At 32.3% G+C, this 18090-nt stretch overlaps 1 protein-coding gene and 1 long non-coding RNA gene across 3 annotated transcripts in view; one reads left to right on the forward strand and one right to left on the reverse strand.

The window, feature by feature from the left end:
• Nucleotides 1–18090, forward strand: part of LOC129035329 (uncharacterized) — a 307216-nt gene that overhangs the window by 233970 nt on the left and 55156 nt on the right. The window lies entirely within an intron of this gene.
• Nucleotides 14726–18090, reverse strand: part of DCHS2 (dachsous cadherin-related 2) — a 259479-nt gene continuing 256114 nt past the window's right edge. For both annotated transcript variants that reach the window (XM_063664223.1, XM_054485608.2), the window contains one exon: nt 14726–17510. In XM_063664223.1, coding sequence (XP_063520293.1) covers nt 14887–17510 — 2624 coding nt within the window. In that variant the 3' untranslated portion in view covers nt 14726–14886. The remainder of the gene's footprint in view (nt 17511–18090) is intronic.

Genomic DNA, 18090 nt, shown 5'->3' on the forward strand with positions numbered 1-18090 from the left:
CACCATGGTTAGATACTTCTTGAAGCCCTCACCAGAAGCAGATGCTGGCACTACACTTTTTGTACAGCCTGCAGAACCATGAGCCAAATAAATCTATTTTCTTTATAAATTGCCCCTTCTCAAGTGTTCTTTATACCAGCACAAAATGGAATAACTTAGGGCCACTATAAGTTTATTGTTTTAAAAATTAGACCTTCCTAAGGTGCTTTCAAGTGTGTAAAAGACACACTTTAAGACAATGTAGTGAAGGGGTTAAGAGAAGCGCTTCCAGTCACACCACTGAGTTGGAGTCCGGGTTCCACCAATTACTAGCCATGGTTTCCTTATTAATAAAATGGGACCCTATTAGTACCTACCCTGAAGGGTTATTTTGAAGATTAAACAAAATATACTACACTTAAAACATTTAGCACCGGATTTGGCACATAACAAACACTCAATAAAATTTAGCTATTATTTATTTAAGTTCACAAAGGTTAATATATTATCTTTTATGTGACACATAATCTGACAATAATCTGAAACCTTTATTTTCATTACTTTCAATTTGTCCATTTCATAAAATTAACCACATATGCTTCCTGTAATTAACATTTAGGATAGGGGTTTTCCATAATTTTTAGATAAAAATAGAAGCTATACTTTTACATAAATTAAATCAGAAAAAGTTGAACTTCATAATCAAAGTCTATTTGCTTGTGTCTCATTGCTGAAGATTACTTTAATATTCTAATAATAGGCAAATTATTTCCATTATATTAGCTGAAGAGAAAAATGAATGACAGAGTAAAAATGATAGATAAGGAAATGAGAAATAAAAATTAAAAGCCAAGTTTAGAGATTACCTGCAGATTCAATTACTAGCATTATGAGGCTTTACTCTTCTGCTCTGCTCTGTGCAATAGCACTTAAAACTGGTGAATTCATGGTTTAGCCAGGTATACTTACAAATCTGTGTTATAAGTGAACATGCAACATAAAAATAGTATCGAATTGATGGTGTTATAGTGACAGAAGTATGTTCCTTTGAGGAACTGGCCTTTCTCCACCAAGTGCTTGTCAATCACATGACCCAAACTTTCACATCACAAGATTGACATGAGGCCAGAGAACCCATCCTCCTGAATATTGTAATTGATTTAGAGTTTGTTTTTGCCATGCAAAATATTTTTTAGTCAAATTTGTCACCAATTTCTGTTATTGCTTCTGGATTTTGAGTTTATCAGAAAATATTGGCTGGGCGTGATGGCTCACGCCTGTAATCCCAGCACTTTGGAAGCCGAGGCAGTTGGAGCACCTGAGGTTGGGAGTTCGAGACCAGCCTGACCAATATGGAGAAACCCCATATCTACTAAAAATACAAAATTAGCCAGGCGTGGTGGCACATGCCTGTAATCCAAGCCATTGCACTCCAGCCTGGGCAACAAGGGTGAAACTCTGTCTCAAAAAAAAAAAAAAAAAAGAAAATATTTTCCTATTCCCAGTTTATGCACTTGGGTTTTCTTCTAGTATTTACTTATATTTATTTGTATAGTTTATCCTGGTGTGTGGTATGAATTCAGCTTGATCTTTTTTCATAAAACTCTCCAGTTACATCAACCACACTGATTTAAAAATTCCTCTTTTCTTAAATGTATGGCCTTTATCATGTGTTATATTTCCATATGCACTCAGTTCTTTGAAGATAATGTGTCATTTCTCTCTGAATGATTTTAAGATATTTTTATTTTGTTTTATAGCAGTTTTGCTGTGATGTGCTTCATCATGGTTTTCTTTTTGTTTATCATGTCTGTGGTGTGTAGCACATACAAAATTGTGATTAAATGTCAGTTTTGAAAGATTCTCAGCTGCTGTCTTATCAAATATTTCTGCTGGCCCATTATCTCCATCCTCTTTTTGAGATTCCAATTACACATAGAATCTGTGTGTAATAAATTAAGGTTTATGTTAGATCTTTTTATTTTGTTCCACTCATCCCTTATTTTCTTTACAGTATTTTCCAAACATCTCTCCGTGTTTCAGTCTGTATATTTTCATTAGCTATATCTTCTAATTTACTAATCCTCTCTTTATTTGTGTCTAATCTAATGCAAACATCGAGTTCTTAATTTTCACTGTATCTTAACTCATTTATTAATATATAATTCATATATAATATAATTCACACATCATGTAATATTTCACCTATTTAAACTGTACAATCAATAGATTTTAGTATATTCACAGTCATATAACCACCACTACAATTAATTTTATAACATTTTTATTATCAAAAAAGAAACCCCATACCCATTAGCAGTCATTCACCATCTTCTCCCAACTCTCCAACCTCTAAGCCCCACTAATCTGCTTTCTGTTTCTCTATATATTTGCTTTTTCTGGAAATTACACATAAACAATCATAAAATATGTGATCTTTTGTGACTGGATTTTTTCACTTTGCATAATTTTTCTCAAGTTCATCTGTCTTACAGCATGTGTCAGTACTTCATTTATTTTTGCTGAATAATATTCAATTTTATCGCTATACCAAATTTGGTTTATATATTAATCAGTTAATTGACATTTGGGTTGTTTGCACTTTTTGGCTTTTATAAATAATATTGCTATAAACATTCCTGGACAAATGTTCATATGAACATAACTTTTATTTCTATTGGATATATACCTAGGAATGGAATTACAGAGTATTATGATTTGACTTTTTGAGAACTTCCTGGACAGTTTCCATACAGACTGTACCATTTTACATTCCCATCAGCAGTATATGAGAGTTCCGATTTCTCCGTATCATCACTAACTCTCACCTGTTATTATCTTTCTTTTTATTATAGCTATCTTAGTAGGTGTGAAGTGGCAGTTGTATTTTATAATTTGGAATTTCTTTTTCATTAAAAAAATAGTTTTCAGTTCTCTCCTGATATTCTCTTTTATGGCATCTAATTTCTTGAACAGCTATTTGAAAGTCCACATGGGATAATGCAATACATGAATTTCCTGTTGCCTGTTTCTATTATGTATTTATAATAGAATATGCATTTTATAATATTATATATAATATATTATATAATATTATGATATATAATATATAATATAATATATAATATATTATACTATATTATATATAGTATTATATATAGTATATATACAGTATATATATAGTATATATAGTATATATATTATATATAGTATATAGTATATATAGTATATAGTATAGTATATAGTATAGTATATAGTATACAGTATAGTATATAGTATATAGTATAGTATATAGTATATAGTATATATATACTATATATACTATATATAGTATAGTATATATAGTATATAATATAGTACATATTATATATTATATATAGTATAATATATAATATATTATACTATATTATATATAGTATAATATATAATATATATTATAATATTATTATATAATATATAATAATATTATAATATAATTATATAATGTATAATATATATTATAATATAATTATATTATATAATATATTATATGGTATAATATATAATAATATATATTATTGTAATTATAATTATAATAATATATTATATATCATTATAATTATTATAATTATAATATATATTATATATCATTATAATTATTATAATTATAATATATATTATATATCATTATAATTATTGTAATTATAATGATATATAATATATATTATATATCATTATAATTAATATTATAATATTATAATAATTATTATAATATTACAATAATTATAATGATATATAATATAATTATTATAATTATAATAATTATAATGATATATAATATATATCATTATAATTATTATAATTATAATAATATATAATATATTTTATATATTATATATAATTATAATCATATATAATATATTTTATATATTATATATAATTATAATCATATGTAATATATTTTATATATTATATATAATTATAATCATATATAATATATTTTATATATGATTATAATTATATATATTATATATTATATATAATTATAATAATATATAATATATTTTATATATTATATTATTATGTAATATATTATATATTATATAATATATATCTGATATATTATATTATATATTATATATAATGATATATAATTACAATTATAATAATATATTATATATTATAATTATTATAATATATTATAATTGTTATAATTATTATAATATATTGTATATTATTATAATTATTATAAGATATTGTATATTATTATAATTATAATAATATATTATATATTATTATAATTATTGTAATATATATTATTATAATTATTATAATATATATTATTATATATAAATATATATATAATTATAATATATATTATATGTCATAATAATTATAATATATAATATATATTATAATATATAATAACATATTATTATTATTATAATATATGATATATAATTATATATTGTAATTATATATATAATTACAATATATAATTATATGATACATATAATTATATTATAATATAATTTTATATAATATACAATATATATATTATATATAAGCTGTGGTCATGTGGCCTTTTCCTCAGTATCTCTAGCAATTTTGGATTGAATGCTGGACATTGTTGTGAATAATCACAAATGCTCTGAATGATTTTATCTTCTATAGAGGTCTAAATATTATTTTTGGCAGGCAGTTAGAGTAGTGACAGATTACCAGACTCAAATACGTGATTGATTTTATTTGAAACTTGGCAATATACTTTGTGAGAGCTTGTCTTTTCTGGTTTACCTCTGCTCCTGAGGTGTAGCTTTCTAAGATTTCCAACTTACAGGCTGGCATATTTATCAAAGGCCTGCCTCCTTGGTAAGCAAATCAAAAATAAAATTCTAAGACCCCAATTATCTGAATGAATTCCTCCTCTCAATCAACAGCATTCCAAAGTTAACCTGAATAACTAGTTCAGGCCATGATAGGAAGTGGGAGTTGGAGATGCCTAATTTTACCTCCTGTCTTTTGGAATTCAGGAAAAGCCAACCAACATTCACCTCAACACAGACTTTAAGTCTGGTAAGAAATATTTACAGTTTATTCTCTCTGAAATCAGCTACCTTGAGTCTTCATCTACATGATAAAACTTTGGTCTCCATGACCCCTTATTGTAACACAGACATTCCTTTCTACTGATGCCAGGTGTTTAGATAATTTCACTCTTTCAAGCAATTGCCAATCACAAAATCTTTAACTGTTCCTATGACCTGGGAACCCCCACTTTGAGTTGTCTTGCTTTGCACATTGAATCAACGTACATCTTACATGCATTGATTGATGTATTATGTCTCCCTAAAACGTATAAAAACGCAAGCTGTACCACAAGCACCTTGGGAACATGTCATCAGGATCTTTCAAGGCTATGTCATGAGCATGTCCTTAACCTTGGTAAAATAAATTTTCTAAATTGATTGATACCTGTCTCAGATACGTTTGGGTTTACAACCCTTAACTCTAATTTTTGTCCCCATGAAATTGCCACAAGTTCTGTTTAGCTACTTCACCTTGCAGTTGACATTGCTGCTGAGCCTCAAGGGGATTAGAGGCACAGTGTACTATTAGGTTTACCTCTCTGTGTTTCTCATCTTTCCAGGAGCATGGCATCTCAAGTCTTAACTGCCTTGGTGGTTCTCTGATGCTTCACATACAAACACACATACACAAAACTGTTTCTTTTTCTTCTTCTCCTTTTCCTTCTACTCTTATGCCTCTAGCTTCCACTCCTCCTCTGTCCTTCCTCCTTTTTTTAATCCAGCTTTTTGTACTTATTCTCAGTGGTGGGGTTGGTATACAACAACCTAATTCATCATTACAGGAAGCCTTCCATGCACTTGGATCCATTTTTGTATTTTCTATTCTGTTCCATTAGTCTATCTAGTCATGCCCCAGTGCCATCCTATTTTAATTATTGAGGCTTTAATAATACATTTGTTATCTGATAAGGTTAGTGCATGAGTGCATGTTTGTTACACATGCGTACGCACACACACAGCTTTTTTTAGTGTTTCCCAGTTATCTTGTCTGTTTATACTTCCAAATAAACAGTATAATCAAGTTCTTGAACTCCAGAAAAAAATATAATAAGTATATTAAGATAAGGTTAAATTTGTAAATTTACTTAGGAACAACTGGCATTTTTCTAACATTTACTATTTCTATTCAAAAACATCTACTCGAGTTTACTCTATGCACTTCTGGAGATATAATTTTCCTCACATAGAAGTTAGACATTTTTGGGGCTAAGTTTTTGCTTAGATTTCTTTAATTGTAAATGGAATCTTCTCTTTCATTCATCCTCTGATTGTTATTCATATATGTAAAGAGTAGTGATGTAATTTCTTGCATATTTATTTTATATCTTGCAACTTTACTAATTTTTTTTGTTTATGGTAGTTTTCCATCAATTATTTTGAGCTTTCCAGAAAAATAACACAGTGTACCAATCGAGATAGTTTCACCTTATTCTTTCAAACTCTGATGTTTCTAATTGCTGTCTTGTCTACTTGTATGGACTAATTTCTACAATACAACATTAAATTTTAGCAGAGAGACTAGGCATGTTTTCTTGTTCTTCCTTTCACCAGAAAGAATCTAGAGTGTCTCCATTGGGGAAGATCTGGCTTTTGGATTAAATATCATTTTAAGGATGATAATGATTTTAAAATTTAAATGATATTTAAAATAACGATTTTAAGGATTAATCATTGATGATTATTGAGTGCTTTTTACATCACTGGGTATTGGGTTTTGTTAAGTGCCTATTTGCCACTTAAGAAAATGTTCTTATTTTTTTTTCCCACAGCTCTATTAATGTGAATTACATTGATTGTTTTCTTAATATTGAATCATTTTGTGTTTATGAAATAAATCCTACATGTTTTGAGGTATTATTTTAAAATATGCTATTAATTCTTTTTGCTAATATTTTATTTTAGAATTTTGCTTACCTATTTATAAGTGGGAATAGTTATAGTCTTCTATTTTGTACAGTTTTTAAGATTTTGGTATGAATTCTACATTCAATTCATTAAAATATTTTAAATATTTTCCTTATTTTTTCTTGCTTTGGAATAGTTTATATAGCATTTGGATGATCTAGGATTTAAAGGATTTTTAAGATGTCACGCTGAAACTTCGTGAGGGTGCTTCTTTATATCTTTATTTTTTTCTTTTAAGTTTGGTCTATTTAGATTCTGTGTTTACTGAGATCAATTTTAGTAAATTAAATTTTCCTATAAAATGCATTTTTAAATATTTCAATAAATTTCTATATAGTTGTGAAGAAAAGTCTCTTTTGATGTTAACTCCTCTCTTTGGTGGCTCTCATTATCCCCTGTTTGCTCTTTCTTATTTTGTATGCTATTATTTTTTACTTTCTCACATTTAATTTATTTAATTTTATTGATTTTTAGGGAACAAGATTTATTTATTCATAAATTCTGTGAGTTTTTTGTTAATTTTTTAACCTTTAATATTTCTTTTCTTCTAATTTCTTCATTTTTCTAATTTATGGCAATAGCTGTTACTCCCAGTTAATACCTATCAGGCAATAAGAAAGCATTCTATTTCCATATACTCTACCTTTCTTCTCTCATTTTTGTAGTTAAAATTTATTCAGATTATCAGGGCATATATTAAGCATATACTATTCTATCACCTTTATGTCCACCATCACCTCTACAGTTAAATATCTTTAGTGGCCTTATGGTGGACCTGCCCCAGTATTTCCCAGTTGTCTGAAACTCATTTTCTACTTGATTCTTGAAAAATGTTCCTTGAGGTCTTACATACTCATAGCCTTCTCTATGATATATGTATATATATAATGTCGTGTGTGTGTATATATGTGTATACACATATGTCTATGACATATGGTATAATTTATCATATTTATCATATGGCATGAATTTACTATATTTTCAATTCCATTTGATTTTTAATATTTTTTCCTTTCCATTTTCTATTTCTCTTACTGTATTTTCATTGGGGTTTATTTACTTTTGTTCTTTCCAGTTTAGTCTTCTGAATTTTTCTCTCATTTTCAATTTTTTTGTTTACACTTTTTTATTTTTAATTATTACAGATACTAGTTGTACAGTTATATATATTTATGTGGTACATGTGATATTTTGATAAAAGCATATAATGCATAATGATCAAATCAGGGAAACTGGGATATTCATCACCTCAAGCATTTATCATTTCTTCGTATTAGGAACATTCCAATTTTATGCTTTCCGTTATTTTGAAATAATCTTATTCCTTCTATCTAACTGTATTTTTGTATCTATTCGCCATACCCTCTTTATCCCCCCTCCCCACTACCCTTCCTGCCCTCTGGTAACCATCATTCTACTCTGTATCTCCATGAGTTTAGTAATTTTTAGCTCCCACATATTAGTGAGAACCTCAATATTTGTCTTTCTGTGTCAGGCTTATTTCACTTAGCATAATGTCCTCCAGTTCCACCCATGTTGCTGCAAATGACAGAATTTCATTCTGATTTTATGGCTGAGTAATATTCTATTGTGCATCTACCTGTACTACATTTTCTTTATCCATTCATCCACTGATAGACACTTGGGTTGATTCCATATCTTGGCTATTGTGAGTAGTGCTGCAATAAACATGGGAGTGAAGATATCTCTTTGATGTACTGATTTCCTTTGTTTTGAATATATACCTAGCAATAGGATTGCTGGATCACATGGTAGTTCTATGTTTTTGTTTTTTGAGGAACAGAGGAAGAGGAACCCTCTACAATGTTGGTGAGAATGTAAATTGGTACCTCCACTAGGAGAACAGTATGGAGGTTCCTCAATTATTTCTTGAGGAATAATTTTTTTAGTATCCTCCTCTTGGTTAGCCTTTTAATTTTCACCTTGTCTGATTGATTATGCAACCTTTACAGTTTTTATTATTTTCCTAATGTTCTTTAGCTGGTTTTGAAATATTAAGTAAAAAATACTTTTATTGGCCTTTTTGCTATATTTTTCTAGTGTATCTTCACTGTTCATTATTGTGTCAGTCAGCACATGTACGAAATAAAATGTCTTTGCTTGCAAGACATTTTATTCTGGAATTATTTCCTGTTGCTCATGTTTTATTGAGATGGATTATATTATATTTTAGGGGTTATAATGTAAGGGCGGTAGCAGACCAGAATAGCCTTCCTAGATTCATGCATGGCTTTAAGACTTCTTCTTCTTTTGTTTCTGCAAAATATTTACAAATAAGGCCTCTTTGTACCTTCTGCTTTCTCTGGTCCCTTTTCTCCTTTATATCTAGGACTTCTCTCCATTTTCTATTTATGTGGATTTGAATTCTATTTTCAGTAGACTTTACTTAGTGTGGGGTTCTCTTCTTACAGAAGGAAATTTTGGTTGACTATTTCCAGAGGCTCTGGGACTTGAGTGCCCCTGCATAATCTGATTTCACTTTAGTTTTTCTACACCCATCTATAGAGTTGCTGCTCTGTAACCTCTCTCTAGTTTTGGCAATTATTCTCAGACCTGCCTGCTAGGTTTCCATCCAAGAGCAGACTTCTGCTTTAGTAGGTGAGTACTTGTGGATTCTTGGTACTCCAGCTCACAGAAAGTTGGAAGTTCCCCCTTTCTCCTCTCTGCTACTGCCAATAGTTGGTAATTTTTCTTACCTACCCATGCTCTAGAATTTGTAAGAATGACCCTTGTTTTTGTTGAAGATGACCATGAGGTTTTACTTTTACTATTCTAGATGCTCTAACCATTTTGTAAGGGGAATTGGGATGGTTTAAAAGTCTGCACTGATGCTGCCATGTTGCCCTGACTAAAACCTAAATCACTTTCTTTATTTAGTTTTGGAGAGACATCATACTACACTGTCTTTCTATCCTATCTCACTAGGCTGGTTTTTCTGAGAATTACTTGTTTGTGGTGTGAGGAGAAATTTCATGTTTACTCCCTTCCCTAATACCCTGGCACACACTTATGAGATAATCTGTATTTGTTTAAAATGTTACCCTTGACGCACACTAAGTATATGCACATATAGAATATCCCTCATAAATTCCTTATGTTGTTTGTACTTTAAATATTGATACATTTCAATGTAAACATTCTAGGCATATCTACTGAACTGCATTTTGTTATCATACTGATAGAACTTCATTCTGCCATGCTGCTATAGGGCAGTTACAGTTTATTATGAGATCAGAAATTAAATTAAACCAATGTGCTTGGTCATGTCATGTTGCTGTCTCAGACAATATGCTTTTGAATGTCATATATAGCTTGTTTCTCTTATGTCTAAACTTCACAAGATATACATGTATATTGTGGGGAAGGCAAAGAGAAGGAAAAAAACCAAACCAGATTACAGAAGAAATTACTATTCCTTTGGCATTTTATAAGATATTCTATAATATTTTGATATAATGTTTAAACTTACTTTCTCTCTGCTTTGTGACTGGCTAAAATCACAGAACTATTGTAGCATTCTCACCTCATGGGTTCAAGGCTATGTATCACATCCTTGCATTACAGCATCCTCTGTGCCCGTTCACATATGTACTCATTCATTCTAAAAACCATCTGTACCTCATAATGCAAGTGGAGACAGGCCCTGAGGGTTTACTATCTAACAATGAAATACATTTATTTAGTTTTCTAACCAAAATAATGCTTTCTCATTCAAGAGATGTACTTGTGCATCTGCTATTTATTTGGCATGCCTTTCCCCTCTCTATTACTCACTTCACAGTTTTGGTTTAGCAAATGCATTGGGTGAAATGAATAAAGATATGTAGACCAAAACAGTAGGAAGTGTTAATTGTCATCAAATAGCCAAGTTCTGAGTTTATAAGAGAAAGGTATAGTTTGATACTCCAGCCACTTTAGGCTGGATCTTTCTAAGATGGCCACATTCTGTTTCTAATAGACAAATTTATTTGATCTATATGGAATAATTTAATTTATGAATAATTTATGCACCAGAATTCAAATAAAATTGACAATGTTTGAGAACAAACTATTGACCATGCCCTTGTGTTATTTTATACTGTGGTTTAAAAGTGATATAAAATGTAATATTTTAACATAAACTCACAACTGTCAAGCATGCACTCATTTTAAAAACGGACCAGCCATCAGGAAAAAAGATTAGGTAATGAAATTCCACATTCTGACCCACTGTCTTCTGAATGTCAATTTACTTGTTTGTGTGACTGAAAGCAACTACTTAAAACTGTGTCATTCTCAATGCCAGTGTAGAGTGGGAAATAAGGTAATCATTCCTACCTTTTTGTTCTGAAATTCACCCAAAAAAACACAATAAATGCAAGTTTTCATGGTCAAATGTATTCTCATTCATTATCATCTAGCTTTCAATTCACAGCTTGATACATCTAAATTGTCAGACAATGGAGAGAGAGATTTGAGAGGAACACAAAGGAAGGAGGAAAAGAGATTCTTCAAAAGGATGAATCTGTGAAGGGCAAATGACTCAGAAAAATCTTCATACACTAAAAATTACTTACTTTTTAAAAGTCCTTACCCATCTACTTTCTTGTATTTCTTTACTTGTGTCCTAATTATTCATTTTAAGATTTAATTGTCTATTTCTCTTCTGTCCCTCCCTGCCTCTGCCCCTCCCTTCCTCTTTCACTTTTCTACTTCCATCTTTGTGGTGGGTAAAAACTCCTACTGAAATGCTTCGTTTGGGTCCTAAGCAAATCTTCTGCAACTCCGCTGGATCCCAGTATCCCTCCTGTACAGGACCATCTTCCATTCTAATTTCCTTCAGTTATGGCCAAATAGATGGCTCTATACCTTTGAGCTCAAGTAAAACATGCTGTGAAAATAAACTCAATTTGCTTATCTGGAATATCACGTGAGAATACACTGACCATATTAACACCATATATTTTATTGCTTTGAAGTGGATTATCTTAGATCCTTAGTTATGTCTTGCTTTTTAAAGTTAAGGTATGTATAGAATGGCAGAACAAAAGTAACAAAGCGTCTGTTTGGATGAAAATAATTTTAAAATTTACAATTAATTCTCATTGCTATAACTTCTAGAAAACACAGCAAGGAGGGCTAAAGGTGAAGGTGCTGAGAAACACAAATCCTGTCTCAACTGGATGTCTATTATAGATTGAATATGAATACATGGAGGCAGCCAGTAATGTAGAGTGCATTTTAATAATTTTTAAAAGAGTTAAATGATCAAATCCCTAAAGATACAGAATTTTTCTTTCTCTTTGCCCAGGAATCTGTTTTGGACGCCAATTCAATGATTACTACTAGGACATGGAATTTTGATATCCATTTGGTACTGATTTATACCAGTATTTTTAAGGCTGCCAACAAGAAAGTCCAGAATTTCAGGCAGCCAAAATTCCACAAGAGACAACTGTCTTTTATTTTATAGCTTATGAATTTGGGGCTTAATATGATTTTCCACTAACAAGTTCTGTACCCCTTCCAGAGTGCTAAAGCCAGTGCATAGATCAGCAAAGTAACCCAGAACATATGAGGCAAGTTAATATTAAACTTGAAGGAAAAATGTACAAATTATATTGTTTACTTAGGAAAAAAAAGCACTGTAGTTGAAAGAGCTGACATACGATTTATTGCAAACACTTAACCAGCGTGTTCACATTTTTACCCCCAATCCCACTTGTAGTACTTGTTTGGTGGCATCGTGGCACTGGATGCAGACTAATAAACCCATCAATTAAAAATCCATTAAATATTGGTAAAAAAGCTCTATTACATGTCTTCTGTTGTTATGCAATGGCTAGAAAACATACAGAATCACATCCATAATGAGTAAATAAATCACAGTAATAAATAACTTAGGGAATAGGTACACGAATAACTCTTTTTAAGCATAAGTAAATGAAGAACCTGTTTAATTAAAAACAACAAAATGTTCTTGGTTTCCAGAAATAATTCTATTGTGAAAAAAACTTCTATATATAATTAGGAAAAAATAGTATAGGGTTTCTTTCTATGCTCAAAGCAATGTTTTCAAAAGAGTCAGAGATAATAAATACTGGAACACATAAATGATTAAATATGTGTGGGTTTGTTTTTTTTTTTAACATAAGTCATGAAATCTTCTTCCCCAGATGCCAGGAAGAAAAGGAGAAACATATATCAGTCCCATAATATTTAAATTTTCTACTCCTAAAGGATTTTTCCTAGGATTTCAGGCTTATTCAAAAACCTTCATGTTTCGTACAATTTGTAATATAGCTTTATACATTTGTTCTCAATCTGAGTCAGCATAGATAGATAATAGAAAATATCAGCATAGGAAGCTGTAGAATTATTTATCTACAAAACCAGATATCAAACACTGCACCCTGCAATATTTTTTAGTAAAGAGAAATTATGTCAAAAAATTTCACAGATGAGGCCTATGGAAGAAGAACACAAAGGAATTATTTCTGTAGTAGAAGCCCATCCTAACTACTAAGAAAGCCACACGATACCCTTTAGATTTCACATTAGAATTCCTAAACTGTTAGCCTAACACCTGGCCCTGGTGCTGACCACGGGAAGAGGACTTCTGAACCACCATTGTCAGGATGCCCTCCATCTTCCTGACAGGCATGAGAATCTGCGAAGGATTCCCAGGCTCATCAGAAAGAAGGCTAGAGCATTGTATATGAGCACCATCTAGCACTGCTATATTTCTAAAATAGTAATTGTACAGAGTCATTTTAACCATGTGCCAAACTGCTCCATCTAATGACAGTTAAAGCTGCACATGTGTGTGAGCAAATGGTAAAAAGACTTGTGACTTCTATTCGTAACTTTTATAGTAGAAACATTTCCATAAAAAAACTTCATTTAAAAATATATTGCTAAATTACTCTATGAGATTTTTCATTAGCTAATAACATGATTTTTATCTACAGAAACTTTAAAAACTAACACTGAGTGGATACATTATTTCACACAAAAGTTACTGTATCTAGAAGAAAATACAATGAAGAAATTGCTATAAATTAACCTTTGAAGTTTAATGTCTTTACCCACACCGACTTATAAGACAAGACCTGAAAAAAAAATCCATTCTGTTTGCAAAGAAGGCCAAGATAATACGTCTCAGGTGGTAGCAAACCACATAAATATTGTATCAATCCTGGCCCTCTATCAGGAACGTGCATTTCTGGTTTATTTAACCAAGAGTAATTATTTATATTACCTATCATTATAAATCCTATTTGTTTCTCCCTATTGGCACAGAGTTATGACAAATTTCCTTCTGAATTTTTTATTAGTTTTCCAAAAAACTCCACATTGAAATTCAATTACGGCTAAACTCTACAGGTATGGTATATGGGGAAAGATGGAGAAATACTCCTCTAAATATATCAGATCCACCGACTGTTGCTCTATCTTAAAGTGAAAGTTTATTCCTCTAGACTTCCCCTCTCTGTTATAATATGTTCTGACCTAAACTCATTCTCCATTTAGCCTTTACTAATTTGTTTTTGATATAGCAGTGTGATCAGCAGCAACGTGACCAGAGTACACTGTATTTTGTTTCCATATAAACATTCTGGCAGTCAGTTAAGTTCACTGTGTTCTTTGGAAGTCTAATCATACAGACAACAGGTCTGACAGAATATACACTACTTAATATATACAAATGTGAGTCCTGAGAGCAACACATAAGGATTAAAAGAGGAAATAACTTTTCATTAAGGCTGGAAGAAATTTGAGAAACTTTAATGGGGAAGTTTTAAAAACTCTAACTAAATTACATCACTTGCTTTTAGATAAAAATGAGCCCAATCTCGAGTTGCTGGTTTGAAAACATTTTGTTCATTCATTCATGACCGATGGTGAGCAGGTACTTGCCATCCCAGTGGTTTCATATTTGAACTTCATCTTCTGCTTTAAGTTCATGGCATGTACCACTGACGTGTGTTCCTAATAATTCTCCTTCTGACAACAGTGGAGACAAGGCAGGAGGCTGCATTGTCAATAGGGAAAGAGATGGAGAAAAACTGGGAGTCATGGCTTCTGGCAGAGAACCAAGATGGTAGGGGATGGGAGAGCGTGGGTGTTTTGGAGGCACCCGCCCCAGGGTTACTGCTGGCATTCTTGGTGGGACTGCTTTAATCCCAGGCTGGGCTACTGCTGTTATCAAAGGGGGTGGAAAAACAAAAGATTTCTTCTCTCTTGGAATGCCAGGCATATGCAAATGTTCATCCTTTAGTTTTGCAATATCATTAAATACTGAGGCAAGAGGTTGGAATTTGGGCTCCCAACTGAGAAGATAATTCCAGTGATAGTTGCCTTTTCCATCATGATCAGAGGTTGTCTGAGTTGAAAGAGCTGCACACCTTACTTCCTGATCACCTGAAATAAAGACAGACTCTTTTCTAACATCAGCCAGGATGCTCTCTTTTGCCTCTCTCTTCTGAACTGTCTGGGGTAACACATTATTTTGAGCACAGGTGGTGCTGCAGCCTTCCCCTTGATCTCCTTCCCCAAATGTTTGGCTGGCTTCTGCTGTTTCGGCAGTCACCATCACATCGGTTTCCCCAGATAGGCAGGAGAGCTGGTCTGAGTCCCTCGGGATACCCGAGTCTGGCACCCTGGACTCGCGGTCACTCAGAGCTGAGTCTGAGCCCTTTCTGTAGGGATGCTCATTTATCCTCTGGATTTCCTTATCTTCTGCAGTTTCTCCTTCCACAGAACAGTGGCCACTGGAGTTTGAGTGTCTGTACAGATTGACAATGTCCTTCTCCATGATACTTATTAAACTCAACCATTCCGGCGTGGCATCCACAGGGACCACCTCGTTACTGCAGTCGTCAGTTTTCTGGAAGGCTTTGAGCACACTGGCATCCCGGGTCACTCTCAAGTCCATATCTAAAGATGAGGTTTTCTTCTCCTCATAATTGTTTATTGTGTCTTTTTGTTTATGTCTTAAAATCATTACAATTAGAATGCAGATGAGTATCAGAAACACTAAAAAGGAGACCACCAGGCTGATCGAAAAGCTGCTGGCGAACACTGCCAAGGGTGTGCCTTCATAGGAGAAAGACACATTCACAAAAACAGTGCAAGATGAAAACTTGGAGTCTGATTTGGGACTATGAGCGATTATTTTCATTTCCATGGTGTCTTCTTTGTTGAGTTGACTTTTTATTAGGGGAAGGGCTCTAATCAAATAAATATTTCCATTGGTTTTATTTACTGAAAAGAAAGGAGATGAGGTTCCAAGGGAGTAAAGAATGACTCCATCAATACCAGCATCTGCATCTGAGGCTTCCACTCTGCCGATCAACTGTCTGTCTTTATTCTTTTCTGGGAGGGTGAAAAAATACTGATCTTGAGTGAAAATCGGCTCAAATTCATCTATCCCTTCAATATCCACCCAGACCACTAAGGAGGCTGTTGCATCACCTTTGTCTTTGGCTTGGACTGTGAGGCAGTATTTATTGCCATTTTCATAGTCAAGGATTTGCTTAGCATGAATATCCCCTGTCAAAGGGTCAATGAGGAAGAGATTGTGATCGTAAGACATTCCATGAGTGAGAAAACAGGGTGATACAATAGAATAGGTCAATTCTCCATACGGACCTGCGTCAAAATCCAGAGCATTTATAGAGCATATGGTAGAGGAAATAGGCAGATTTTCTGGAACAATACAGCTGAAGCTTGAGAACATAAACTGAGGTGCATGGTCGTTATCGTCCAGGACACTGACAAACACAACTGCAAAAGAAAAGTGTTTCTTTTCTGCATCTGAAGCTTGGACAGTTAAGGTGAATTTTGTCATTTCTTCATAATCCAGAGGTTTAATCAAATAAAGAACTCCAGTGTTTTCTTCTAAGTAAAAATGTCCCTTCTCATTTCCAGAGATGATGTTGTAGATGATTTCTGCATGTGACCCTGTGTCACAGTCATTTGCTGAGACCACAGTGATGTGACTCCCTAGAGGGGTGCTTTCCTTGACATGGGTGTGATAGCTCAGGCTGCTGAAGTTTGGAGGATTGTCATTGACATCAACTACTTGTATTGATATGACAGCTGTGGAACTCAATGGAGGGCGGCCACTGTCAGATGCCAGAATGACAAGCTCATGGCTAGCACTTGCTTCTCTGTCCAGACTGTGAAGCAACACAAGATAACCGACTTGCTTATGAGGATATTCTGAATGAAAGAAATTAGTTTCCACATGAAAATCGTTCTGTGAATTACCACTGATGATGGAATATTCAACATATGTGTTTTCACGGGTCCAGTCATGGTCGATGTTTGAAAACGTAACAAGCGTGCTTCCAACCAGAGCATCCTCACTTAGGCTAAGATTATAGGATTTGACTGTGAATTCAGGGGCATAATTGTTCATATCTTGTATTCCTATCTCCACTAAAGTAAGAGCTCTCAGGTCAGGATTTCCACCATCACTGGCTTCAACAAGAAATTGAGTTGTTGATATTGTATCCAGAAGTAATACGGGACTGATAGTAAATATTGTGCCTGAAAAATAAGACATAGTATTTCAACACTGTGAGGTGCAGTTTTGATGATCCATTTAATCGGCAGTTGATTATCCAATGTCTACTAATATGTGTTTAATTCTTTGTTAGATTTGTTAAGTCACAATGAACAATGACTCCAAATAGAAATACAAATTATTGTATTTATATGTTTATAACATGTAAGATACAGAAATAATATTCATGACATTCACTCTGTGAAATATGTGTGCCGCTTGAGGTTGCTTTTGCCACAAATTCCTCTGAATTTTATTTTTGTATAGTAAGTGGTTCCACTATTCTTAAAAAATATTTTTGTTTGTAAAATTTATACCCCATTCTACTACCCACAAACACATGTATAAAGATATTCTGGCATAAAGATACTTATTCTGGAAATACTTGTTGATATTCAAGCCAAATGAAAGCAGTAAAAATGATAATGCTGAGTTACTATTATACTATTGCTTAATTAGAGAGATGGGCTTTCCTACAGATCATGCAAGTCGATATTTCCCTTATTGCTGAAATGTAGTTAATAAAGTTTATTGTACTAAATATAGAAATATTTAATTTTTATA

Source organism: Pongo pygmaeus, chromosome 3 (genome assembly GCF_028885625.2).
Source record: "Pongo pygmaeus isolate AG05252 chromosome 3, NHGRI_mPonPyg2-v2.0_pri, whole genome shotgun sequence".
Lineage (NCBI taxonomy): Eukaryota > Metazoa > Chordata > Mammalia > Primates > Hominidae > Pongo > Pongo pygmaeus.